The sequence below is a fragment of the Labeo rohita genome, chromosome 6 (assembly GCF_022985175.1).
Source record: "Labeo rohita strain BAU-BD-2019 chromosome 6, IGBB_LRoh.1.0, whole genome shotgun sequence".
Taxonomy (NCBI): domain Eukaryota; kingdom Metazoa; phylum Chordata; class Actinopteri; order Cypriniformes; family Cyprinidae; genus Labeo; species Labeo rohita.
In genome coordinates, this window is record NC_066874.1 from 3,692,834 (window position 1) to 3,714,325 (window position 21,492).

The 21,492-nt window shown below is 33.8% G+C and overlaps 1 protein-coding gene across 5 annotated transcripts in view; it reads right to left on the minus strand.

Annotated features, from left to right (window-relative positions):
- trak2 (trafficking protein, kinesin binding 2) overlaps nucleotides 1–20,856 on the minus strand; it is a 26,132-nt gene extending 5,276 nt beyond the window's left edge. Inside the window, exons 1-14 of one of the 5 annotated variants that reach the window (XM_051112090.1) lie at nucleotides 20,744–20,856; nucleotides 16,983–17,170; nucleotides 14,364–14,522; nucleotides 8,790–8,846; nucleotides 6,151–6,227; nucleotides 5,960–6,076; nucleotides 5,675–5,884; nucleotides 5,522–5,600; nucleotides 3,620–3,750; nucleotides 3,166–3,240; nucleotides 2,391–2,522; nucleotides 1,318–1,397; nucleotides 1,035–1,214; nucleotides 662–960 (exon numbers count right to left, since the gene is read on the minus strand). In XM_051112090.1, the coding sequence (XP_050968047.1) occupies nucleotides 662–960; nucleotides 1,035–1,214; nucleotides 1,318–1,397; nucleotides 2,391–2,522; nucleotides 3,166–3,240; nucleotides 3,620–3,750; nucleotides 5,522–5,600; nucleotides 5,675–5,884; nucleotides 5,960–6,076; nucleotides 6,151–6,227; nucleotides 8,790–8,846; nucleotides 14,364–14,522; nucleotides 16,983–17,037 (1,651 nt within the window). In that variant the 5' untranslated portion in view covers nucleotides 17,038–17,170; nucleotides 20,744–20,856. The other 4 variants (XM_051112091.1, XM_051112092.1, XM_051112093.1 and 1 more) reach the window with 4 other exon arrangements.
- Between the last annotated feature and the right edge of the window lie 636 nt (nucleotides 20,857–21,492).

A 21,492-nucleotide genomic window follows, 5' to 3' on the forward strand; every position in this document is an offset into this window, starting at 1 on the left:
AAAATTGAGTTTGTTAAACCAAATACTGATTAATGAAATACAATTTATGATATAACAATAACAATAACAATATATAAAACAAAATTATGAAAATTTACTTTCAGAAATTTACCTCATGAAACCTTTGTAAACAGAAAATTAAATGTAACAAAATGAGAAATTTTATCATACAGTTACTACCCTAGTAAAAAAAAAGTAATAGAATTAAAATGCATTTATTTTATACCAAGTATAGTTCAAGTCTATTAACATATTTACGGACAAATCACTTAAAACATACTGATATAACGATTGTAATTCAACTTTATTTGAAGTACTATTTGTGCACAATGTACATTTCATAATATTAAGCCTAAAATATGGTTTAATGTCACTGCTGATGAGAACTGTATGATCTTTAAATACTATCTGTCTTTAAATGCTAAATGTTATATAAGTGTACATAAAGCATACTTGCAATAGTATCACTTTAGCACAATCAAATATACTTAATCACTATTTCCGCACAACTGAAGTGCATTTAGTACTAAATTAGTTGTTTTAATTTAGCAAACTTTAACTATACCAGTTTAGTATACTAAAGTAAAACTGCAGAGTATTTTAGTATATTTATTTTATCTGTTTAAAAGTTGCAATTTCAGAAAAACTATCCTCTACTCGCCTTCCATCGGTTTAACAATCTGCAGTTTTTCAGGCAGGAATGTCTTGAAACAGCTGGAGGAGATGGAGAATTCTGATAGGTTGGTGAAAGACGAGACGGTGCTTCCCATTGGTGAGCTGCAGCCGCTCTCGCCCCCTTCCGATTCGGCAGCCGCCAGCTCCTGCAGCTTCCGCTCTCTCTCGGCCTGGAAGAACTGTCGCTCACACAGGAAGTTCTGCCTCCGCAGGGAGAGTCGATTTAGGGCTGACGTAAGGTCGTTTCCTCCGGGAGAACCGGGCTGTCCCAGACGACAGTTCTCTCTGTAGCACACACACGTGTGTTAAAAACATGCAAAAGCATTGTGGGTATAAACACATTCTGTGGTCAAACTCACTTGGTGATGTCCAGATCTCCAGCTTGCTCCTCTGGGTTGGGAGTGTGTGATTGATAGGGCACTGGGGTCATGACCACGCCGCTGCGGGCGGAGCCAGGGATCGGAGGCACTGCGGCAGCCGCTCTCATCACTGATTGATTGACAGACCGTACCGTCTGGAACACACGCTTATGGTTTGACCTTCAGACAGAGCAGAGAGGGGTCAAAGGTCAGTACTGCTGAAGGATAAAATGGGTTTTTAATAAATGTAACGGTGCATGTGAGGGAGAATGGTGAGCGTCACCTCTGGTCCTGAAAGGCGATTTCTTCTTCTACACTCAGCTCTCTTCTCATAGTACCTTCAATCTCAGCTGCCAAAGAATCCTGAAGGACATTAAAAATAAGCAATGAGAATATACTTATACACCCAAACAAGGAGACTGGTCCAAAGCGTGTTACTTAAAAACAAACAAATGAAAAAACAAAAACAAAAGAAAACTAAATTAAATGAAACTAGAAATAAAATAAAAAAAACATGAAATATAAATACATAAATAACAAAAACACTGAAAACTGAAAAAAACTGAAAAGAAACAGAATTAATAAGTTAAATAAATTTAAAACAATGAAAAGACTGAATAAAAACAAAATGAAATACAATGAAATAAATAGAAACAAATTGAATAAAACACAAAATATAAATAAATAACAAAAACATAAAATGGAAAAAGTATATAAATATATTAAAAAAAAAAAAAAAAGAAGCAAAAAGTGAAATAACAAACAAAAACAAAAATAAACACAAAAAAAAAAAAAATCAAAAACAAAAACTGAAAAATTGAAATAAAAAAAAACAAACAAACAAACAAACCAAACCACAAGACTTTCAATAAAATTTGTCAGTAGTGCTTGCCAATGCAAAACTTGCTGCCATAATGCTGGTGAGTTGTTGGAGGAACTCAATGTCTATATACTGTACTATACAAGTCTACACTATATATATATATATATATATATATATATATATATATATATATATATATATATATATATATATATATATATATATATAAATAAATGCATTGTATGTTCCTGCAAAAAACTGTAAACAAAACTGATATAAGATTTATTAACAGTACAAGTTTTTAATTATAGCAAAACATTACACACGATCAGCACCAAATTTCATGCACTATTATAAATGTATGTTTATAATTATTTACAAAAAGATATAATAGATTGCAATGTGAATAATAATGCATTAAGAATACCTAATAATGTGTCGCATGTGCAAGTTACTGAATAAGCTTGTATAAGCAGAAAAAATATCATTTGCACATCCACGGAGGTGTGAAGCAAGAGATCTGTGTTTCTCACCATAGGGTAGAGTCCGTAGTGTCTGCGCAGGCCTGCAGATGGCGTGTTCTTACTTCGCAGCTCCTTAATCTCCTCCTGAGACTCGTGTAACATTCCCACACACTCCGCATTCCTGTCCGACAGCTCCTTTAGCTAAAACACACACACAGACGTTTATATTCCACAGGTCGCTGGTATATCCCATAATACAGCACAGTAGACCCGTCACGATAATTACTTTATTGACTGATCTTACGATATGTGAATGACCTTGATCTTTTTTTTTTTTTGTGTTTCCACGAGTTTCATAAAATGACAACAATATTGTTTATTGCAGTCACTTCAATGACAAATCATCGTTGCAAAAAATGTTATCGTGACAAGTCTACAGCAGAGAGAGTTCAATATCCTGATGCACATGAGATTACAGACATCATCACCATAACATTTTGTAGGTCACTACGATCACAGCATTTATGAACCAACTCTGTCCTGTCATGCGTTATATTTCATAAGTTCAGGAGAAGTGCAATGATAAGACACCACACAAATCAATCAAGTTACATGCGTTTACAGCCTTTTCTAAGTCACGGTGACTAAGCTGCTTTGTCTTAAAACTTTAGAAATTGATGTTTAAAATGCTTTAAGATCTTAAATCAAGCGGATTAATTCTTAAAACGCTGTATTTAAGTAAAACCGGGCTGTTTAATCAGAATGATCAGTCTTAATCCAGATTTGCAGAAGCAGAGCTGTTTGATCTTAAGGTTTGTTATGTCACACACATGTGGAGTTTTACCTCAGCCGTGAGCTGGCGTTGTGCTTCCTTTGAGGCTTGAAGGTGAATTCTCAGCTCTTCTTTCTCTAGTGCCAACTGAGAAACAAACAGACATAGACGATTATACACCAGCACACAACACCGTTCAGAAGTTTTTAAACTCTTAATCTCATGCTCAAAGTCTGCATGCATTTGATCAAAATCAGTAATATTTTAATTTTTTTTTATGTAAATGCATTGCTAAATGCAATTTATTTCTATGATCAAAGCTGAATTTGCAGCATCATTACTTTAGTTTTCAGTGTCACATGAGATTTTATTGTGCTGGTTTACTACTCAAGACAGTAAAAAGTTCAAAACAACAGAGTTTATTTGAAATTAAAATCTTATGCAACATTGTAAATGTCTTTACTGTCACTTCTGATCAACTTAAAGCACGCTTGCTGAATGCAATACATTTGGCATGTATCCTGACCTCTTTGACTCTTTGCTGGAGCTCTACGATCTGTGAGAGGAGTTGTGCGATCTCCTCCTGATGTCTTATTAAGTCCTCGTTCTTCTTGGAGAGCTCGTCCGTCAGTGACACCATCTGACTGTTCGACTCACCTGTTAAACAAACACACAGAATAACCTACTTCAATTTAATAGGTATATTTACATGCACTATTTTTTGTCAGTCCAATGAATCCAATCTGGTTTCACATTTAAAAGTGCTGTTTATATGAAGCCTAAAAGCTTTACACAACCCATTGACACATATTTGATCTTGTTTTAACCAAAAACACATATCATTTTGTTAAATTTAAAAAGGAAAACAAGACAATGACAAAGCATGCAGTGACCTTTAATACCATCATTTTCTGCTCTTATTTAAGTGGACGAGCTACACTACCAGTCAAAAGTTTTTGAACAGAAAGATCTTTTATGTTTTTTCAAAGTCTCTTTTGCTCACCAAGTATGCATTTACTATATTCCAAGTACAACAAAAACATTATAATTTTGAAAAAATGTTATTATTTAAAATAACTTTTTTATTTGAATATATTTTAGAATGCAATTTATTCTTGTGATTTCAAAGCTGTATTTTTAGCATAATTACTCCAGTCACATGATTCTTCAGAAATCATTCTAATATTCTGATTTGCTGCTCAAAAACATTTATTATTATTATTATCAATATTTAAAACAGCAGAGTAGAATTTTTTCAGGTTTATTTGATGAATGGAAAGTTCAGAAGAACAGCATTTATCTGAAATAGAAATCTTTTGTAACATTATAAACGTCTTCATCACTTTTGATCAATTTAAAGCATCCAAAAGTGTAAATTTCTATAATTTTTTTCCAAGCTATTGAATGGTATAGTGTATAAGGTTACATTATATAATATTAGTGTATAATGCTTTTTATTTCAGATAAATGCTGATCTTTGGCTCTTTCTATTCATCAAAAAATCCTGAAATGTTTTTTACGCAACCATTTTAAATACTGATGATAATAATAATAATAATAATAATAATAATAATAATAATAATAATAATAATAATAATAATAATGTTTCTTGAACAGCAAATCAGCATATTAGAATGATTTCTGAAGGATCATGTGACGCTGAAGACTGGTGTAATGATGCTGAAAATTCAGCTTTAATCACAGAAATAAATTACATCTTAAAATTAATTCAAATAGAAAGCAGTTATTTTAAATAGTAAAAATATTTCAAAATTGTACTGCTTTTGCTGTACTTTGGATCAAATAAACACAGGTGAGCAGAAGTAACTTTGTTAAAAAAAAAAAACAACTTTAAAAATATTACAGTTTCAAAACGTTTGATTGGTAGTGTAATTAAAACTTTTTAAGACTTGCAGAAACACTGTGAATGTGCACAAATTAATTTTAATATTAATATAACTGGATTCAAGGATTTGCATGCTTATTTTTTTCCTATTAATTGCATTATTTGAGGTTTACACCACCCTTTCCAATGCAAATTTAATGTGGATTGAGCCCAACTGGACCGATTGCAGTGTTCACATGACTGACTGAGTCATCAATTTGATTATTGATGGATTTAGCTGCATATAAACATAATGTGTTTTTCTTGAGGCTGTTTCAAACCCTAGAGAACCACCCGGCCATTTTTAAGCATGATAGGCGTTCTTTCAGCTTAAAGGCGTTTCCAAAATTGCACAATGGCCAACTCAACAAGCTACATGCATTTTTCATGGAATTTACAGAATGTATTGCAACAGACATTTGTGAAGGACAAAGTTAATGAGGTTTAATTCGGTTTATGATGCTACTTTTGAAGGCCTGTGTAGACATTATACAGACTTGGTTTAACTTGATTTGGAGCTTGAAAGTCAACGCAGATACTCACGTAGCTCTTTAACGCAGTCGTTCACCAGCTGCTGTTCTTTCTCCTCATAAGTGATGGTTTCTTTCTTCAGGTGACAGGCCTGTTGAACATCAGAGATCACGCTTTTATAAAACCCTTATGCTCTTGAAATATCAGCTAGAGCCAGTGACTCACCTCTGATCTCAGGGACAGGTTCTCCTCCTCCAGCTCCTGGAGTTTGGACTGTAGGGCCTCCAGCTGGCTGAGGGCGAGAGCGGCTCCTGCAGGCGCGGGGTGACGTAGAGGCGTGGAGCAGCTGGAGTCGGTCTCGCTCTCCTCGCTGGCGCTTGCGACCATACGGAGGAGCTCATCCTTCTTTGACAACTCATGCTGAAGCTGATGAACCTGGTGGAGCGATTACATGTAAGACCAGCTTGTACACATTTAGCGTGAATTTTTTCATGCGCAAGCATGTCGTACCTGGTCTATGGCTTGCGCTAGCTGCTCCTCCAGAGATTCGTTTCGCTCCTGCAGTACGTGGTTCCTCTGTAGGAGAGATTGACCAATCCGAGCGGCCAACTCCAGGTCGCGATCCCTCTGTGGGATGACATTGTAATGTAAAACAAAAACACTAGACAAAGCACTTTTTCAGTTGCTGACCAATCACTCACTTCAGCCAAGAGGTGTGTGACCACGTCAATGTCATTGTAGGTCTTGGTCATCTGCTCCACCCGGTCAGCGCTGAGGACTACAGTGAGAGAAAGAGGAGACAAATATTCAAGATTAACGTGATGCATTTAAAAAAAAAAAGAAAAAAAAAGCGGTGCAGGAAAACAGGAAGGTGTAAAAACACCCACATGCCATATGGCAAGCCCTACACGTGCAATACACAAACACACACCTCCTAACACTGCAATAACATCATGCACAAACTCAAAGTGCATTCAGAAACACTTGTATTCAGACTCACTATTATAGTTGAGGTCAAAAGTTTACACCCCCTTTCAGAATCATTAAAATTTGTAATTATTTGACCAGAATGCTGTTATTATTCATTTAGTACTGACCTGAATAAGCTATTTCACATAAAAGATGATTACATCTAGTCCACAGGAGAAAATAATAGTTAAATTTATAAAAATGACCTGGTTCAAAAGTTTACAACCCCTTAAATCTTAATACTGTACTGTGTTGATACCAGAATGATCCACAGCTGTTTTTTTTCTGTTTTTGTTTAGTGATAGTTGTTCATGAGTCCCTTTTTTGTCCTGAACAGTTAAACTGCCTGCTGTTCTTCAGAAAAAAATCTTCAGGTCCCACAAATTCTTTGGTTTTCCAGCATTTTTGTGTATTTGAACCCTTTCCAACAATGACTATGATTTTGAGATTCAGCTTTTTACACTGAGGACAACTGAGGGACTCATATGCAACTATTACAGAAGGTTCAAATGCTCATTGACGCTTCAGAAGGAAAAACAATGCATTAAGAGCTGGGTGAAAACTTTCTGAATTAGAATTTTGAAGAGTAAATTTAATTTATTTTTTCTTCTGGGAAACGTATAACTCTCTTCTGTAGCCTCTGAAGGGCAGTACTAAATGACAAAATATGATATCTAGGCAAGATAAGAAAAATGTACACATCTCCATCCTGTTCAAAAGTTTTCACCCCCGGCTCTTAATCCATCGTTTTTCCTTCTAGAGCATCAGTGAGTGAGATGGATCTCCAAATCATACAGTCAGTGTTGGAAAGGGTTCAAATACACAAAATGCTGGAAAAACCAAAGAATTTGTGGGACCTGAAGGATTTGTCTGAAGAACAGCAGGCAGTTTGACTGTTCAGGACAAACAAGGGACTCATGAACAACCATCACTTAAAAAAAAAACAGCTGTGGATCATTCAGGTAACAACACAGTATTTAGAATCAAGTGTATGTAAACTTTTGAACCGGGTCATTGTTTATAAAATCAGCTATTATTCTCTCTTTTTGACTATACGTAAACATCTTGTGAAACACCTTATTTAGGTCAGTACTAAAACAATAACATGCATTTTGTATGATCCCTCTATTTTTGAGAAAATAAGTAACATTTTTTATGATTCTGAAAGGGGGATGTAAACTTTTGACCTCAACTGTAACTGCATGCACTACATAAACTACTTTTCAAAAGTTTGGGGTCAAAAGATTTTGTTCAAAGAGAAATTAATTTTATTTAGCAAGCCTGCATTAATTTGATTAGAAGTGACAGTAAATGCATTTATAATGTTATAAAATATTTGTTTCAAATAAAATTTCAGTTTTTTTCAACTCTATTCATCAAAAGTTCCTGAAAAAAAACTATTACAGTTTTCACAAAAATATTAAACAGCACAACAGTTTTCAACATTGATAATTACAAGAAATGTTTCTTGAACAGCAAATCAGCATATCAGAATGGTTGAAGACTGGAGTAGCGATGCTGAAAATTCAGCTTTGCATTACAGAAATAAATTAAATTTTAATATATGTTACAATAGAAAACAGTTAATTTAACTTGGTATAATATTTCTTAATGCAGCCTATAATAATGCAGTATAATAAAATTAATGCAGCCTTGGTGAGAAACATTAAATAAAAACTCTGATCCCAAACTATTTAATGGTAAAACACATGGATCTAAATCTAAAGTCAGTTTACTCTACACTACCGACGGCTATCTACTGCATATAAACACTAGAACTTTAAAGAGGTCATATTTTCCAGCCATTTTTTTTTTATATAATTCTTTTCAAGATTGAACCAAAACGTATTTACAAGTGTCATATCTATACAATAGTACAGTAGTTTACGGTTTCATTTTTGTGAGAATCTTGATGAGCAATAAACCCTAGTCATCCCAACACATGCAACATCAGCAAGACATTTCATCCACCACTTGATTTTGTCGCATCAAGCAGCTGCACCATACATAATTAAATAGGCTGCTGTACCTTTAAGGCTTCATGTACAATATGATTGGCTAACATCTTTGCATGTGTAAAGAGCAACAATGCCAGGTCTTGTGTAAATGTGTTGTGAGTTTAGCTTCAAATAATGTTGGGTTTTCATATTATATCAAACTCTCATTTAATGTTTTCCATGATATGACCCCTTTAATGTGAGTTTCAGATCTCTCTAGGACACTGCAGCACAGTTAACACACCAGACTAGACATGCTGTTGGCCTGAGGTCAAATACTAGCTCAAAAATAGAAGCAGAAGCTAGGAAGGACAAGCGTAGTGTAAAACAGATGAGTGAAATATAGACAAAGCATCAGACAGACCGCATGTTACCTTTAGAGAGGCTGTTAGAGCCATTAGGGGGATAAGAGGAGCCAACAGCTAGAAATGCTGCAGGAGGAATGAGAGAAAGATCGAGAGAGGACAGAAGAAGAGAAGGAAGAGATATAAATTAGATGCTGAGGAATTGTGAGGGAGAAAATGAGAGAAACCGTCACCACCAGGCAGAGAGAAAAAGAGGGGTATAGAAATGGAAAAAGGAGGGGTAATGAAGCACCTGACAGCAGTCACTGTCCCATGAGCGCTCCTGGATTAAAATAAATGCATTTGCATTAGGTTTAAACACACACACACACACTTACCTAGAATGCACTAGAGCTTTTTCTGTAAGAAGTTTTATTAATTCTGCAACAGCAAACTACACTGAAGTCTTTAAAAGTTTTTTTCTTGAAAAGTATCATGGCTAGAGTTCATGTGAACTCCAGCGTGGCATTAAATGTTGAAATGAATCCATTCTTACACACTGAAGTTAATCGCTGCTGTTGTCCTCTCATGATTGGTTACAGTAGTAAACCTCTACTACTAGTACTCAGGATGGCACAAACATTTACAATTCTGACCCGAAACTAATTTAAAAGACCAAAATGACTGTTAAATGATAAACACCAATATAATAGTTCTAAAGAATATTATTAAAATACCATCAGATCATTTAGACTGAACACAGATTAAGAGATTATTAGTTTATGACCAACACTTAAATAGACCTTAAATAACACACAGGACATCTGTCTTTAAACTACAGCCAAGTAAACAATGATAGGTAAATATTTAAACCGCTGTAAATATCCAAACGCTAACCTAACTCTAACTATCATAATATCTAACCCATCAGTTAGACATTAGATAGTGCAAACAAAACCAATTTAAAATTGTAAACATACACTACCATTCAAATGTTTAGGGTTGGAATGATTTGTTTTAACGTTCCTGAGTTTTTAAAGTCTCTTATACTCACCAAGGCTGTGCTTATTTAATTATAAATATATTATTTCAATTTAAAATAACTCTTTTCTATGTGAATATATTTTAAAATGCAATTTATTACTGTGATGCAAAGCTGAATTTTCAGCATCATTACTTAAGTCTTTAATCATTTTAATATGCTGATATGCTGCTCAAGAAACTTTTCTGATTATCAATATTGAACAGTTGTTTGATATTTTATTATACATTTTAGTTTAGGATACTTTGATGAACAGAGAGTTCAAAAGAAGAGTGTTTATTTAAAATAGAAATCTTTTGTAACATTATAAACGTCTTTACCATCACTTTTGATCAATTTAATGCATCCTTGCTCATTAAAAGTATGAATTTCAAATTTTTGAATGGTAGTGCACATCTTGCAGTTACATGCAAAATTTTCATGTATTCATAAAAAGTCCAAATGCAATTACTGAAATGATTTATTCTCATTCTCCAGCTCTAACACTCACACACTCTCACATCTATCCTTACCTGAGCCGAGGTGAACTGAGAGCTCTTCACACAACTGAAGCATCCTGACAATCACTACACTACGTCTCCGACATCAACACATTCCTCTACCACAAACCAAACACACTGACTGAACCTCCATTACCACACAAACCACACGAACTGAAGCACAAGCCTCAAAAACACTCATGACTGCAGTCCAGCCACAGATACTCTGATCTGTTTGCTCTGGTTCAGACGGCCTTTTATAAACTAAGTGTCATGAAGAAAACTTAGCAATAAGTAACGCATTCGTAACACAGACACGTGGAGACCTTTGTACTTTAGTAAAACATCAGCTGGTGACAGTACGGTCAGTTCACTTGTGATATCACAGCGGCCATTGCAAAACAGTTTGTGGTAAATTTCTAAAACAAAATCAAAATGAGAACCAGGGATTTTGAGTGAACTATCAGCTTATTACCAATGGTGTTCTTGTTAACTAAAAATATGTTTAATACTTTTAAAAAAAAAAATTCAAAAACAAAATCTGAAATGTACCAAAATATATACATTTATATAAATATAAATATTATTTATAGCAGTTAGTTAATTTAATCAGCAGTTAATTTTCAGTTTTGGTAATTTCTAGTAGTTTCTGGACTAAAATTACAAAAAATAAATAAATAAATAAATAAATAATAATAATAATAATCATAAATAAAATAAATAAATATATATAAAAAATACAATAAAATAAAAATAAATTAAAGAAATGTAAAAAATAAAAATTAAACTCAAATTATAAGATTATAAATAATAAAATAGTATATAAATAATAACAATAAAATAACACTGCCTACTACAGTTATAAAAGAAATCTGAATTGACTTCAAATTGGTTTTATTAGATGACCTTTAACTGCACATAAAACTTTAAATTACTGACTATTAACTGATCTCTAAGCTCTAATCTGATAAATGTGACTGACCTGAACTGGCTTTAAATTGATTTAATTTAATGAACGCTACAGAAAATGTTGGTTATTATAAAATGTTACATTTTCATAGATAAGCTGGTACTGTACAGGGATCTTCTATTATGCCTCTCCCTCTATATATTATGACATTGTGCTCTTGTACACTGCCTCTCATGTTCAGCCCTCCGATAATAAATCTGAAATAGCCTCCATCTGCCCCTTCTAGCCCTCTTAGGTTATTTTTAGCATCACATCATCATCCAACTGGGTAAAAGTAGGGCAAAAAGTCTCAGCATGTCTCTGGTTGTGTTCCCCTCTTTTCAGAGCTACCCTAAATACCCTCCTCGCTCATTAGTGCTCCAGCACTTACACATGAGAGCCCGTCCACTTTGACCCCCGATGGCCCCTGATTAGACAATAAATATTAGTGCAGTGTAAAACCAGGATGAAGCAAACCTGATTTATGAAACAAATGACTCTTATACACTAGTTCTGTTAATGAATCAAAAGGACTAATGAACACAGACTTTATTCAATCTAAAAAAAGCCCTTTGACTTACAGTTAACACTTACACTAAAGATAGATGCAGTAGCAGAGAAAATACTGTAACTTACAGGCACTGCACAACTCACTGTTCACAATGCTCAAAATATTAGAATAAAATATAAACGTCAGGAGTGATGTTTATATAAATGCATCTCTGAAGGGAACTGACTTCAGAAAAGTTTTGATGTAATTTTTACCCTCTCACCATGGCATAATGCATGTTAAAGTAATGTATATAAAAGTTTATAAACACTATATTGCTGCTGTTCCATAAGCGCCACCTGCTGTTGGACAGTGAATTTGTATTCAAATTCAAAAAACTGCTCATGCTACATGTGTGTAGCATCTTTGTTTGCATTGTGATTAAAATGTAGTGGCTGGCTGCCTTGAATTTCAAATGCAAAAACATTTCATGGCTTGCAAAAAATATTTACGGCCTGTAAATTCTCAAGTCACCGGTCAAACATTTAATTGCAACTGATCGCATACAAAATAAAAGTTGGGGTTTGCCTAATTTATGTGTGTGTACTGTGTGTAATTATTATGTATATATAAACACAAACACATTCATGTATATATTTAAGAATTTTTACAAGTATATTTATTATGATTTCTATATAATTTATATCATATATAAATCAAAATATTTTGTACATAACATTTCTATTAAATATATACATTAATTTGTGTTTTTATATATACATAATAATTACACACCATACACACATATTTATTAGGCAAACTCAAACTTTTATTTTGTATGCAAAATAAATTTAATTGAGATTAATCATTTGACAGCCCTACCGGCCATATTACTGTAATATTTAAAAATGCAATTATTTAATGAACGAAACACACTCACACAAAAAAAGCCCTTTGTCAAAGCCCTAAAACAGACAGTCGCCATAATCGTCAATATCCTAACACAGACAATTAATTTTCACAATCGCAATTTTTTCTTAGACAATTAATAGTCAAATTTCATATTCTTGACAACCCTTTTAGTCGGCACTGACAGACTCTTAAAAATGACACCAGCACAACGTGAGCCGTCACAGATGACATCAGCACAAGTGGTTGATCTCTGAGACGCAGAGAAATGTGAGCCTCCACTTCCTGTAAACACTGCAGAAATGAGCAGCAGACGCCCTCAACAAAACTGCCACAACTCAAAAAAAAAAAAAAAAAAAAAAAAAAGTTCATGCCATCACGCAACCATGCACACAGGCATACACAATACATACTGCATTCACATACAGACACGTGAGTTCACCCCACATGCCCTTCCTGTCTGTTATAGATGACCTTGCATTGTCAGAAGTCCTGTAGTGTCTGTAAGTGGCACAGATACTTAAAAACAAAACATGCTCACACACAGCTCTTTATGCTCCGTGCATGTATGAATCTCAATATCTGCTCACCTTCTGCAGCATATTGATCATAAAGCTCCTCATTCTGTATGTTTAGCACCGGCATGATTGCTCTTCTCTTCCTTTTCTCTCTCTATCCATCCATCTGTCCCTCTCCCTCCCGCCCCGTGACGCCCGGCCGACTCTGCTGTCAGCTGCACTTAAGAGACCCGACCATTGAATTCCTGTGCCCTTGCCAGAGACGGGCAAACACACACACATGCACACACTCCCTCAAGAATATGCACACCAGTGCAGGGCATGTTTCACTACATGTTTCAGAAGCTCAGCGGTTTCAAAATAACGTGTGATCCTGATACAAAACAATAAATTAGTTACAAAAATAATAACGCAAAATTATTATTTTAATTTTTTGTCATATTGTGCTGCACATGCAGCTTTACTGTCGAGCTAATCGAGGTTAAAAAACAAACATGTTGTTATAAAATGCCCTCTCTCCCTTACGTAACATTGGAAAATTTGACTGCTTTTAATGAAACGGTTCATTCTGACAGTATGTAAATTAACCTATGACAAACATGATTTATTCCTTTTATATGAGCAATGCATCCTGAAAAACACAAACTGTACTTTAAAAAAAAAATTAATTAATTAAAAAAACCCTGAAAAATAAAAGCTAAAATAAATAAATAAAAATAAATAAATAAATAAATAAATAAATAATAATAATAATAATAATCTTTAAAAACATTTAAAAACAACAACAAAAAAATCTAAATATTTTGAAAAAAATAAAACAAACAATTCAATGCATACTTTGCTTTTTAAAACATTATTTGACCTTGTAAATGTTTAAGCAAAACAACTTTTAATATCATAAATCTTTGGGCGAAACAAGAAGATTAGATAAGGATTTTTATAAATGATTTTACAGAGATCAGAGTAACAGAGCAATATGCAATGAGATAACTAGAACATTTACAAACTTAAATTTAAATTTTTTTTTTTTTTAAATGATATTTTTAAAAATCCTTGATAGTTTCAGATTTTATATGACCAAGGGAAGCCTACCTATTTGAGACTAATTACACTAACTCAACATGCTACAGTCAGCTGTAGTTTAACACTTTAAATTATGAGTAGCTTGTAGTTTGGGAAGCTACAGTTTTAAAGTAGCTTCCCCAACAACTGCAGTCATGACAGAAACCAAACAGTCATGCACACATGTTTAGCCGAACACACAGGCAGGGACTTACTCATGTAGCGGAAGGTTTCCTCGGCCAGCATGGGTGAGATGGCGCTGGGTTCCTCTGGAGAGCAGGAGGGGGAGATGACCCAGTCCTGACCCTCGTAAAGATACAGCGAATCCCCTCCGCAATCGCCGACACCCCCGTCACACACCTTACTGCCCTCATCTACAGGACAGACACACATCATTCAGCTTCAGTGGTTGGATCCTCAGGTCAGAAGAGACAAACCTGGGCAATATGAATCCACACACGCCATCTGCTGTTCATTCAAGTCAACACACACTCATATAGTCATATTTTCTTGATATGAGATGAGTAAAAACCACTTTCAGAACTTAAAAGTTCATAAAGAGATTGCTTTAAATGTAAGCTACTTTGTGATGTCACCGAGAACGTGCATAACATTTTTTATAATGACTAGTCAGATATTCTATGATGAAAGCACTGTATAATTAGTGTGCATCATTTATTTATGCCACAACTAATGAATCATCCTGACCCATCCCTAAACCTCACACAGATGCATCAGCAAATGACCAATCATGTTTGCATGCCTATTTGGTGATCACAAACTTGCTTTGCACAGTTTGGAGAAAGTGTATGGGGAAAAGTTCACCAAACCTTGCGTTTCAGCATCTGCCACTCAGCGTATCTCACTATTAAGCTAAAATCAATGATATGATTTCAGGTCCATTAGCAAAAAGAATAATAACTGTCCATCAGTTTGTTAAAAACTAATTTATAGCTATGCAAATCTTGCATGCAATCATTCTAGAGCAGTGGTTTTCATCAAGAAGGCCACAAGAATGGCTTAAAATAATAATAATAATAATAATAATAATAATAATAACAAAAAAAAGCTAAAACAGCTTATAATCAAAATGTAGGCTGACATCACATTTTGACATCTTATTGTAATTATAATACAATACAATACAATACAATACAATACAATACAATATAATATATAATATAATATAATATAATATAATATATTTATTTAAGAACTAGGGTTCTTTTGGTCTCGTTTAAACCGGAATAAATGGAAATGTGATTTTCAGACCTAGAAAAATTCACGGAAATTAATACAAATTTAGGTCACTGAGATTTTTTTATAATGCATATGATTTTATTCTAGTTACACTACCAGTCAACAGTTTTTGTACAGCATTTTTTAGATTATGTCTTTTAAAATAAGTCTCTTCTACTCAACAAGCTTGCATTTATTTGATTCAATGTACAGCAAAAACGGTCAAATTTTAAAATATTTTTACTATTTAAGATGACTGTTTTCTATTTAAATATATATTGATTTATATGACTTCAAAGCTGAATTTTTTTGCATCCTTACTCCAGTCACATGATCCTTCAGAAATCATTCCAATATTCTGATTTGCTGCTCAAAAACATTTAACATTATTATGTTGAAAACACAGTATTTTTTCAGATTTCTTTGATGAATGATAATTTCTATAATTTATTTCCCATTTCTTTTTTAAAAAAAAAAGCTTTTGAATGGTATAGTGTATAAAATGTTACAAAAGCTTTTTATTTCAGATAAATGTTGATCTTTGGCTCTTTATATTCATCAAAGCATACTGAAAAAAAAAACAAAAGTACTCAACTGTTTTAAATATTGATATTAATAATAATAAAAAATGTTTCTTGAGCAGCAAATCAGCATATTAGAATGATTTCAGAAAGATCATGTGACACTGAAGACTGGCGTAATGATACTGAAAATTCAGCTTTTGATCAGACGAATTAAATTACATTTTAAAATATATTGAAGTATAAAGGAGTTATTTGAAACAGTAAAAATATTTCATAATTTTACTGCTTTTGCTGTATTTTGAATCAAATAAACGCAGGCTTGGAGAGCAGAAGAAACCTCTTTAAAAAAAATACATATTAAAAATCTTACTGTCCAAACTTTTGACTGGTAGTGCATGTCAAGCACTTAAATATTTAATTAGGTAGAAATTGCTATTTGTGAGTACAATGAAAAGAATTAATAGATGACAACAAAAGTTAATAAAAATGTACAATATTAAATATAGTATTCATATTAATACTCATTATTTAATTAATATAATTATTTTTATTATATCATTTTGAAGTGGAAAGAAATGACATCACATCATAAATATGTTTTTCACTCATGGTTTCAAACATGGTGAACGGGTGTGAATATGCTCCGTGGTGACCAACACAACAGCTGAATGAATGAGCTGAGCTGAATTAACTGTAGTTAACTGAAAATTAGCTGTAATTAACTCGGACAAACCCTGATGCACCCTGAAATAAACAAAACACACTGCAATTACATGACGCACACTTTAAACAACAGTGATGATAAACAGTTAAACATATCATCAACACACTGGAGTGGCTGGAAATGTACATGTCCTCATCTTCCCTTCTTTTTCTGAAAAGTTTTTTAACATTGCAAATGTCTCATGTAGGCTGGAGTTGTTCTGGTGGGTGAATACCTGCTTCAGTGGAGAGGTTTACAGTTGTAACTCACTGCAGGAGAAAGCCTGTGACTTTCTCTTTCTGTGTGTGTCTCTCTCTCTCTCTCTCTCTCACTCACTCACACACACACACACACACACACACACACACCTGTTCCCGCAGCTGTGTCCTTCTTCTCCACGCTCATGGGCTTCACCTCGAACATTCTGATTGGTCAGCTGGGCGAATGAGAGCGGGGCTCCTCACTCATGCCCAATCCGCACGAGCAGAAGACATGAAGACTGTTGATGTCACATCCTGCTCTGTATCAAAACACCATGGAGATGCACAGCCTATACCTGAAAGACACAGGAAATACCATGACATTTAATAACCATATAAGTGTGTGTGTTTTTCAGAAGCCTGCATGGAAACATGCTTGTGCTGCACGGGTATATAAACACTCCCTCATTCTCTCTCTGCTGACATTTCAGCTCTGGTTGAGTATTTTTCCTCCAGCTGTTTGGTAGATTAAGCATGTGTCTGACTGAGCAAGAGACAGAGATTCAACATTTGAATCGTTATGTAAGAAGGACAGTTATGTGAAAGGCTTCAGTTTATTATTTCCCTTACAAAAAATTATGTTTTCCACCACTAACCGATTTGTGATTTTTTTTCTTAAATGACTGATGCCTTTCGTTTTTGTTTAAGTGTGCAAAATAATAATAAAGAAACTCAGTGTCCACTTCAGTGTCCAAATAGTTTATAGGCCACGGTCTCTAAAGCTTGACTGTTTTCTTTAGGCCACGTTGCAGCTGTCTTCGAGGGGGGGAGCGAGGGGCACTTCCTGTTGTTCAGTAACTGAATGGCTCCAGCATGACTTAAAGGAGCAGACATGAGCTTCCTGTCTTGAGGTCTGGAGGGAAGAAAATCCCACAGTACTGATATTTACAGAGCATGACATTTATTTGGGAAACACGGCTTGGCTTTACAATGGATGAAGGCTGAGAGCAAAGAAAATCCCCTTACAAAATTGTGGTATAATAATCACTGGGCAAAAAAATAAATAAATAAAAATTTAATGTTTTTAATGTATTTAATGTTTTTTTTTTTTTTTGTCTTATGCTCACCAAGATCATTTATTTGATCCAAAGTACAGCAAAAACAGTAAATCTGAAATATTTTTACTACTTAAAATAACTGTTTTCTGTTTAAATATATATTTTAAAAAGCAATTTATTCCTGTGATTTTAAAGTTGAACTTTTAGAATCATTACTCCAGTCACATGATCCTTCGGAAATCATTCTAATATTCTGATTTTCTGCTCAAAAAATATTTATTATTATTATTATTATTATTATTATCATTATTATTATTATTATATTGCAAACAGCTGAGTAGAATTTTTTCAGGTTTCTTTGATTAATAGAAAGTTCAGAAGAACAGCATTTATCTGAAACAGAAATATTTTGTAACATAATAAATGTTTTTATCATCACTTTTAATCAATTTAAAGCATCTTTGCTAAATAAAAGTATAAATTTCTATAATTTCTTTTCCACAAAAAACAACATACTAAATTCATGCTTTTGAATTATAGTGTATAATGTTACAAAAGCTTTTTATTTCAGATAAATGCTGATCTTTGGATCTTGCTATTCAAAGAATCCTGAAAAAAGTACTTAACTGTTTTAAATACTGATAATTATAATAATTAAAATGTTTCTTGAAGAGCACATCAGCGTTATTATCCTTATTTCTGACGGATCGTGTGACACTGAACACTGGAGTAATGATGCTGAAAATTCAGCTTTGATCACAGGAATAAATTACGTTTTAATATATATGAAAAAAATGAAAAGCAGTTATTTTAAATAGTACAAATATTTTACAGTATTACTGTTTTTGCTGTACTTTGGAGTAGATTTTCATAGTAAACTTTTGCTTATGTCAAACTGTTTATGACAGTGACAATGTTTTACCTTCCTTGTGTATGTTTGTCAAATTCAGGAGGGTGTGGGATGTGGGTTTTGTGCACAGAGAGATCAAAACAAACCTGCCGTGCCGCAAAGAAAAGTGAAAGTGCAGTTGTGCATTGTGTAATGCATTGCATATAATGTTGGAAAACAATTTAATATATCAAACGCGTTGTAATTATCTTACTTGGCTAATAAATTCCAAGTGAAATAGCAGTTTTAGAAAGAAAACAAACAAACATATATATATAGTGCAATCACCTGCTTTCTTTCCAACTGCTCCTTAGAACAAGATCCTAAGCACTTAATTGTCAGTTTACTGTATTGTACCGTTTCCTTTAAAACTCCAGTATTTACTGAACCTGAAAAACTCGACGTATTCTCTTGTTACAGTCAGAAGATATGCAGCTATGCAAGGCCTTTCTGTCAAATAACTTGCAGTAAGAAAACCATGCACGAATATTTACGTTCTTCCTCTTTTTGTCTCGCTCCAGGAAGTTATTACTGTTTTGGGAAGTGCAAAGCTTATGATGACAGCCTGTTCTTTTAGTATCGACCCTCGTGCCCACAATGTCTGTCCACCCTTTACAGGAAACTCTTCATCAGTCAGAATCAATGATATCTCAACCTGACTCCTGAATGCAAAAATCACCATCACGGGATGAGAAAAATAAGAATATCCAAACATGTCATTTTATTATTGACACAAGAACCACTGTCTGATATTTGTGAGGGTGCGGTTCCGCTCCTCTGCAATGGCATGAATCCAAATGCTTCCAGAAGCATTGTGTCTGATCCAGACATTAATTCAGAGCTCATGACAGCTGCCACCGTGATTAAACCAGCATGACTTCCAACAAGCTCAATCTAAGTGACACCTGAAATACATTACACTCGTCCAATATATTCTCAGCCTCCCGTTTCGCTTAAGGCCAAGGAGAACCGTCAATACACCTCCATTAGCAGCACGTCATGTCATCTGTTCATCAATCTTCCCTCTGACCCACAGTTACTCTCCAGAAAGCTGTCTGCAATGATCTAAACCATTACAAAGGAAAACAAAAAACGTGTGACAGGATCCAGAGGACTTGAGATGCATTTTAAAATTTGACTATGAACAAACCAGACTATTACAATGGCCAAAAAAGAAATATATATAGTCAAATGCACAATTCTTGCAACTCTCAGCATCATAAAAATAACATTAACACATTTTTGAACTTACACTCTTTGGTTTGAATTAAATGAAGTTGATAAGTCAGAGCTGTAGGGGTATATTTAGTCTAGTTAGGCTTAATATTGTAACTACTAGTGGAACTTAACAGTTTTATAAATGTATTTATATATATTAAATGTTTTTAAACTCTTAATATTTAAAATGTTAAGTTTGTTTATACAAATAATGTATTTTCTTTTAAAAAAGACTTTTTATGAATTATGAAATGTATAAATCAGATGTGTGAAAGGCATATTAATTCTGTTCAAATATAACCACAATCTTCCTGTGGTTTACCACTAAGATAAGGATGAATATAGATGATTATATTTATTTGTATCATAACACCCGAGCCGAAATACATGAACAAAGCCACACAGAGATGCTCTATACAATGCAGTATTAGGAAAAACAATCGGATCTGATGCAACAGATTTCATAATCCCTGCGGATGGCACATCAGATTATCCAGATCTTTACAACAGGCAGAGTTATAACACCCAGAAAACACATCTAAACACCCGATGATCACTCAATTTAAAACATACACAGAATGCGTAATTGTTTAACTAGATGTATTGATCTGCATCCCGATGCACCGTATAGAAGCAGCCAAACGAGCCTCCCTCACTCAGCACATCCGTGATTCCGCCGCTAACCGTCAAATTCATCCTTTCGTCCCACATACACACAAATGTATGCGCATGACTTATCAAAGAGCGGAGAATCTCTTTCTTACCTCTGGTTCACTTAAAATCCGTTTTTTCTGAGCGCTACTGATACATGTGGCTCCTGTCACTCCGTGCGTTTGAGACAATAAGCGAAGAAAGCGGTGAGGGAGGGGGATTTGGGGAAACGTTTAGGGCAAATCAACCGTCAGTGAGCTACACTTACGTCATAAAGTCCGCGACGGTTGTTTTATGATAAAAGTCCCTGAGCGATTTATTTGTTTTCATGAATGAAAATTACAAACATTATTATACACTGCAAGTCAAAAGTTTTTGAACAGTAAGATTTTTAATGTTTTTTAAAATCTCTTCTGCTCAACAGGCCTGCATTTATTTGCTCCAAAGTACAGTAAAAACGGTCAATATTTTTCAAAATATTTTTACTATTTAAAATATTTTTAAAATTTCTATAACCCTCCCCCCCGACCCCCCAAAATTATACTGATTCCATGCTTTTGAATGGTATAGTGATAGTCTATAATATTACAAAAGCTGTTTATTGCAGATCAGTGCTGATCTTTGGATCTTTCTATATAATAGGCAAAACACACAAATAATAATAATGAAAAATTATATTAATTAATTAATTAATTAATTAATTAATTAATTTAAAAAACACTGAAAATGTTAGTGTTCAAAAACTTTTGACTGTAGTGGACATAATCGATTTTTCATAAAGAGAAACCAGGCAAAACACACAAATAATAATAATAATAATAATAATAATAATAATACAGAAGAAGAAAGAAGAAACTTGAAA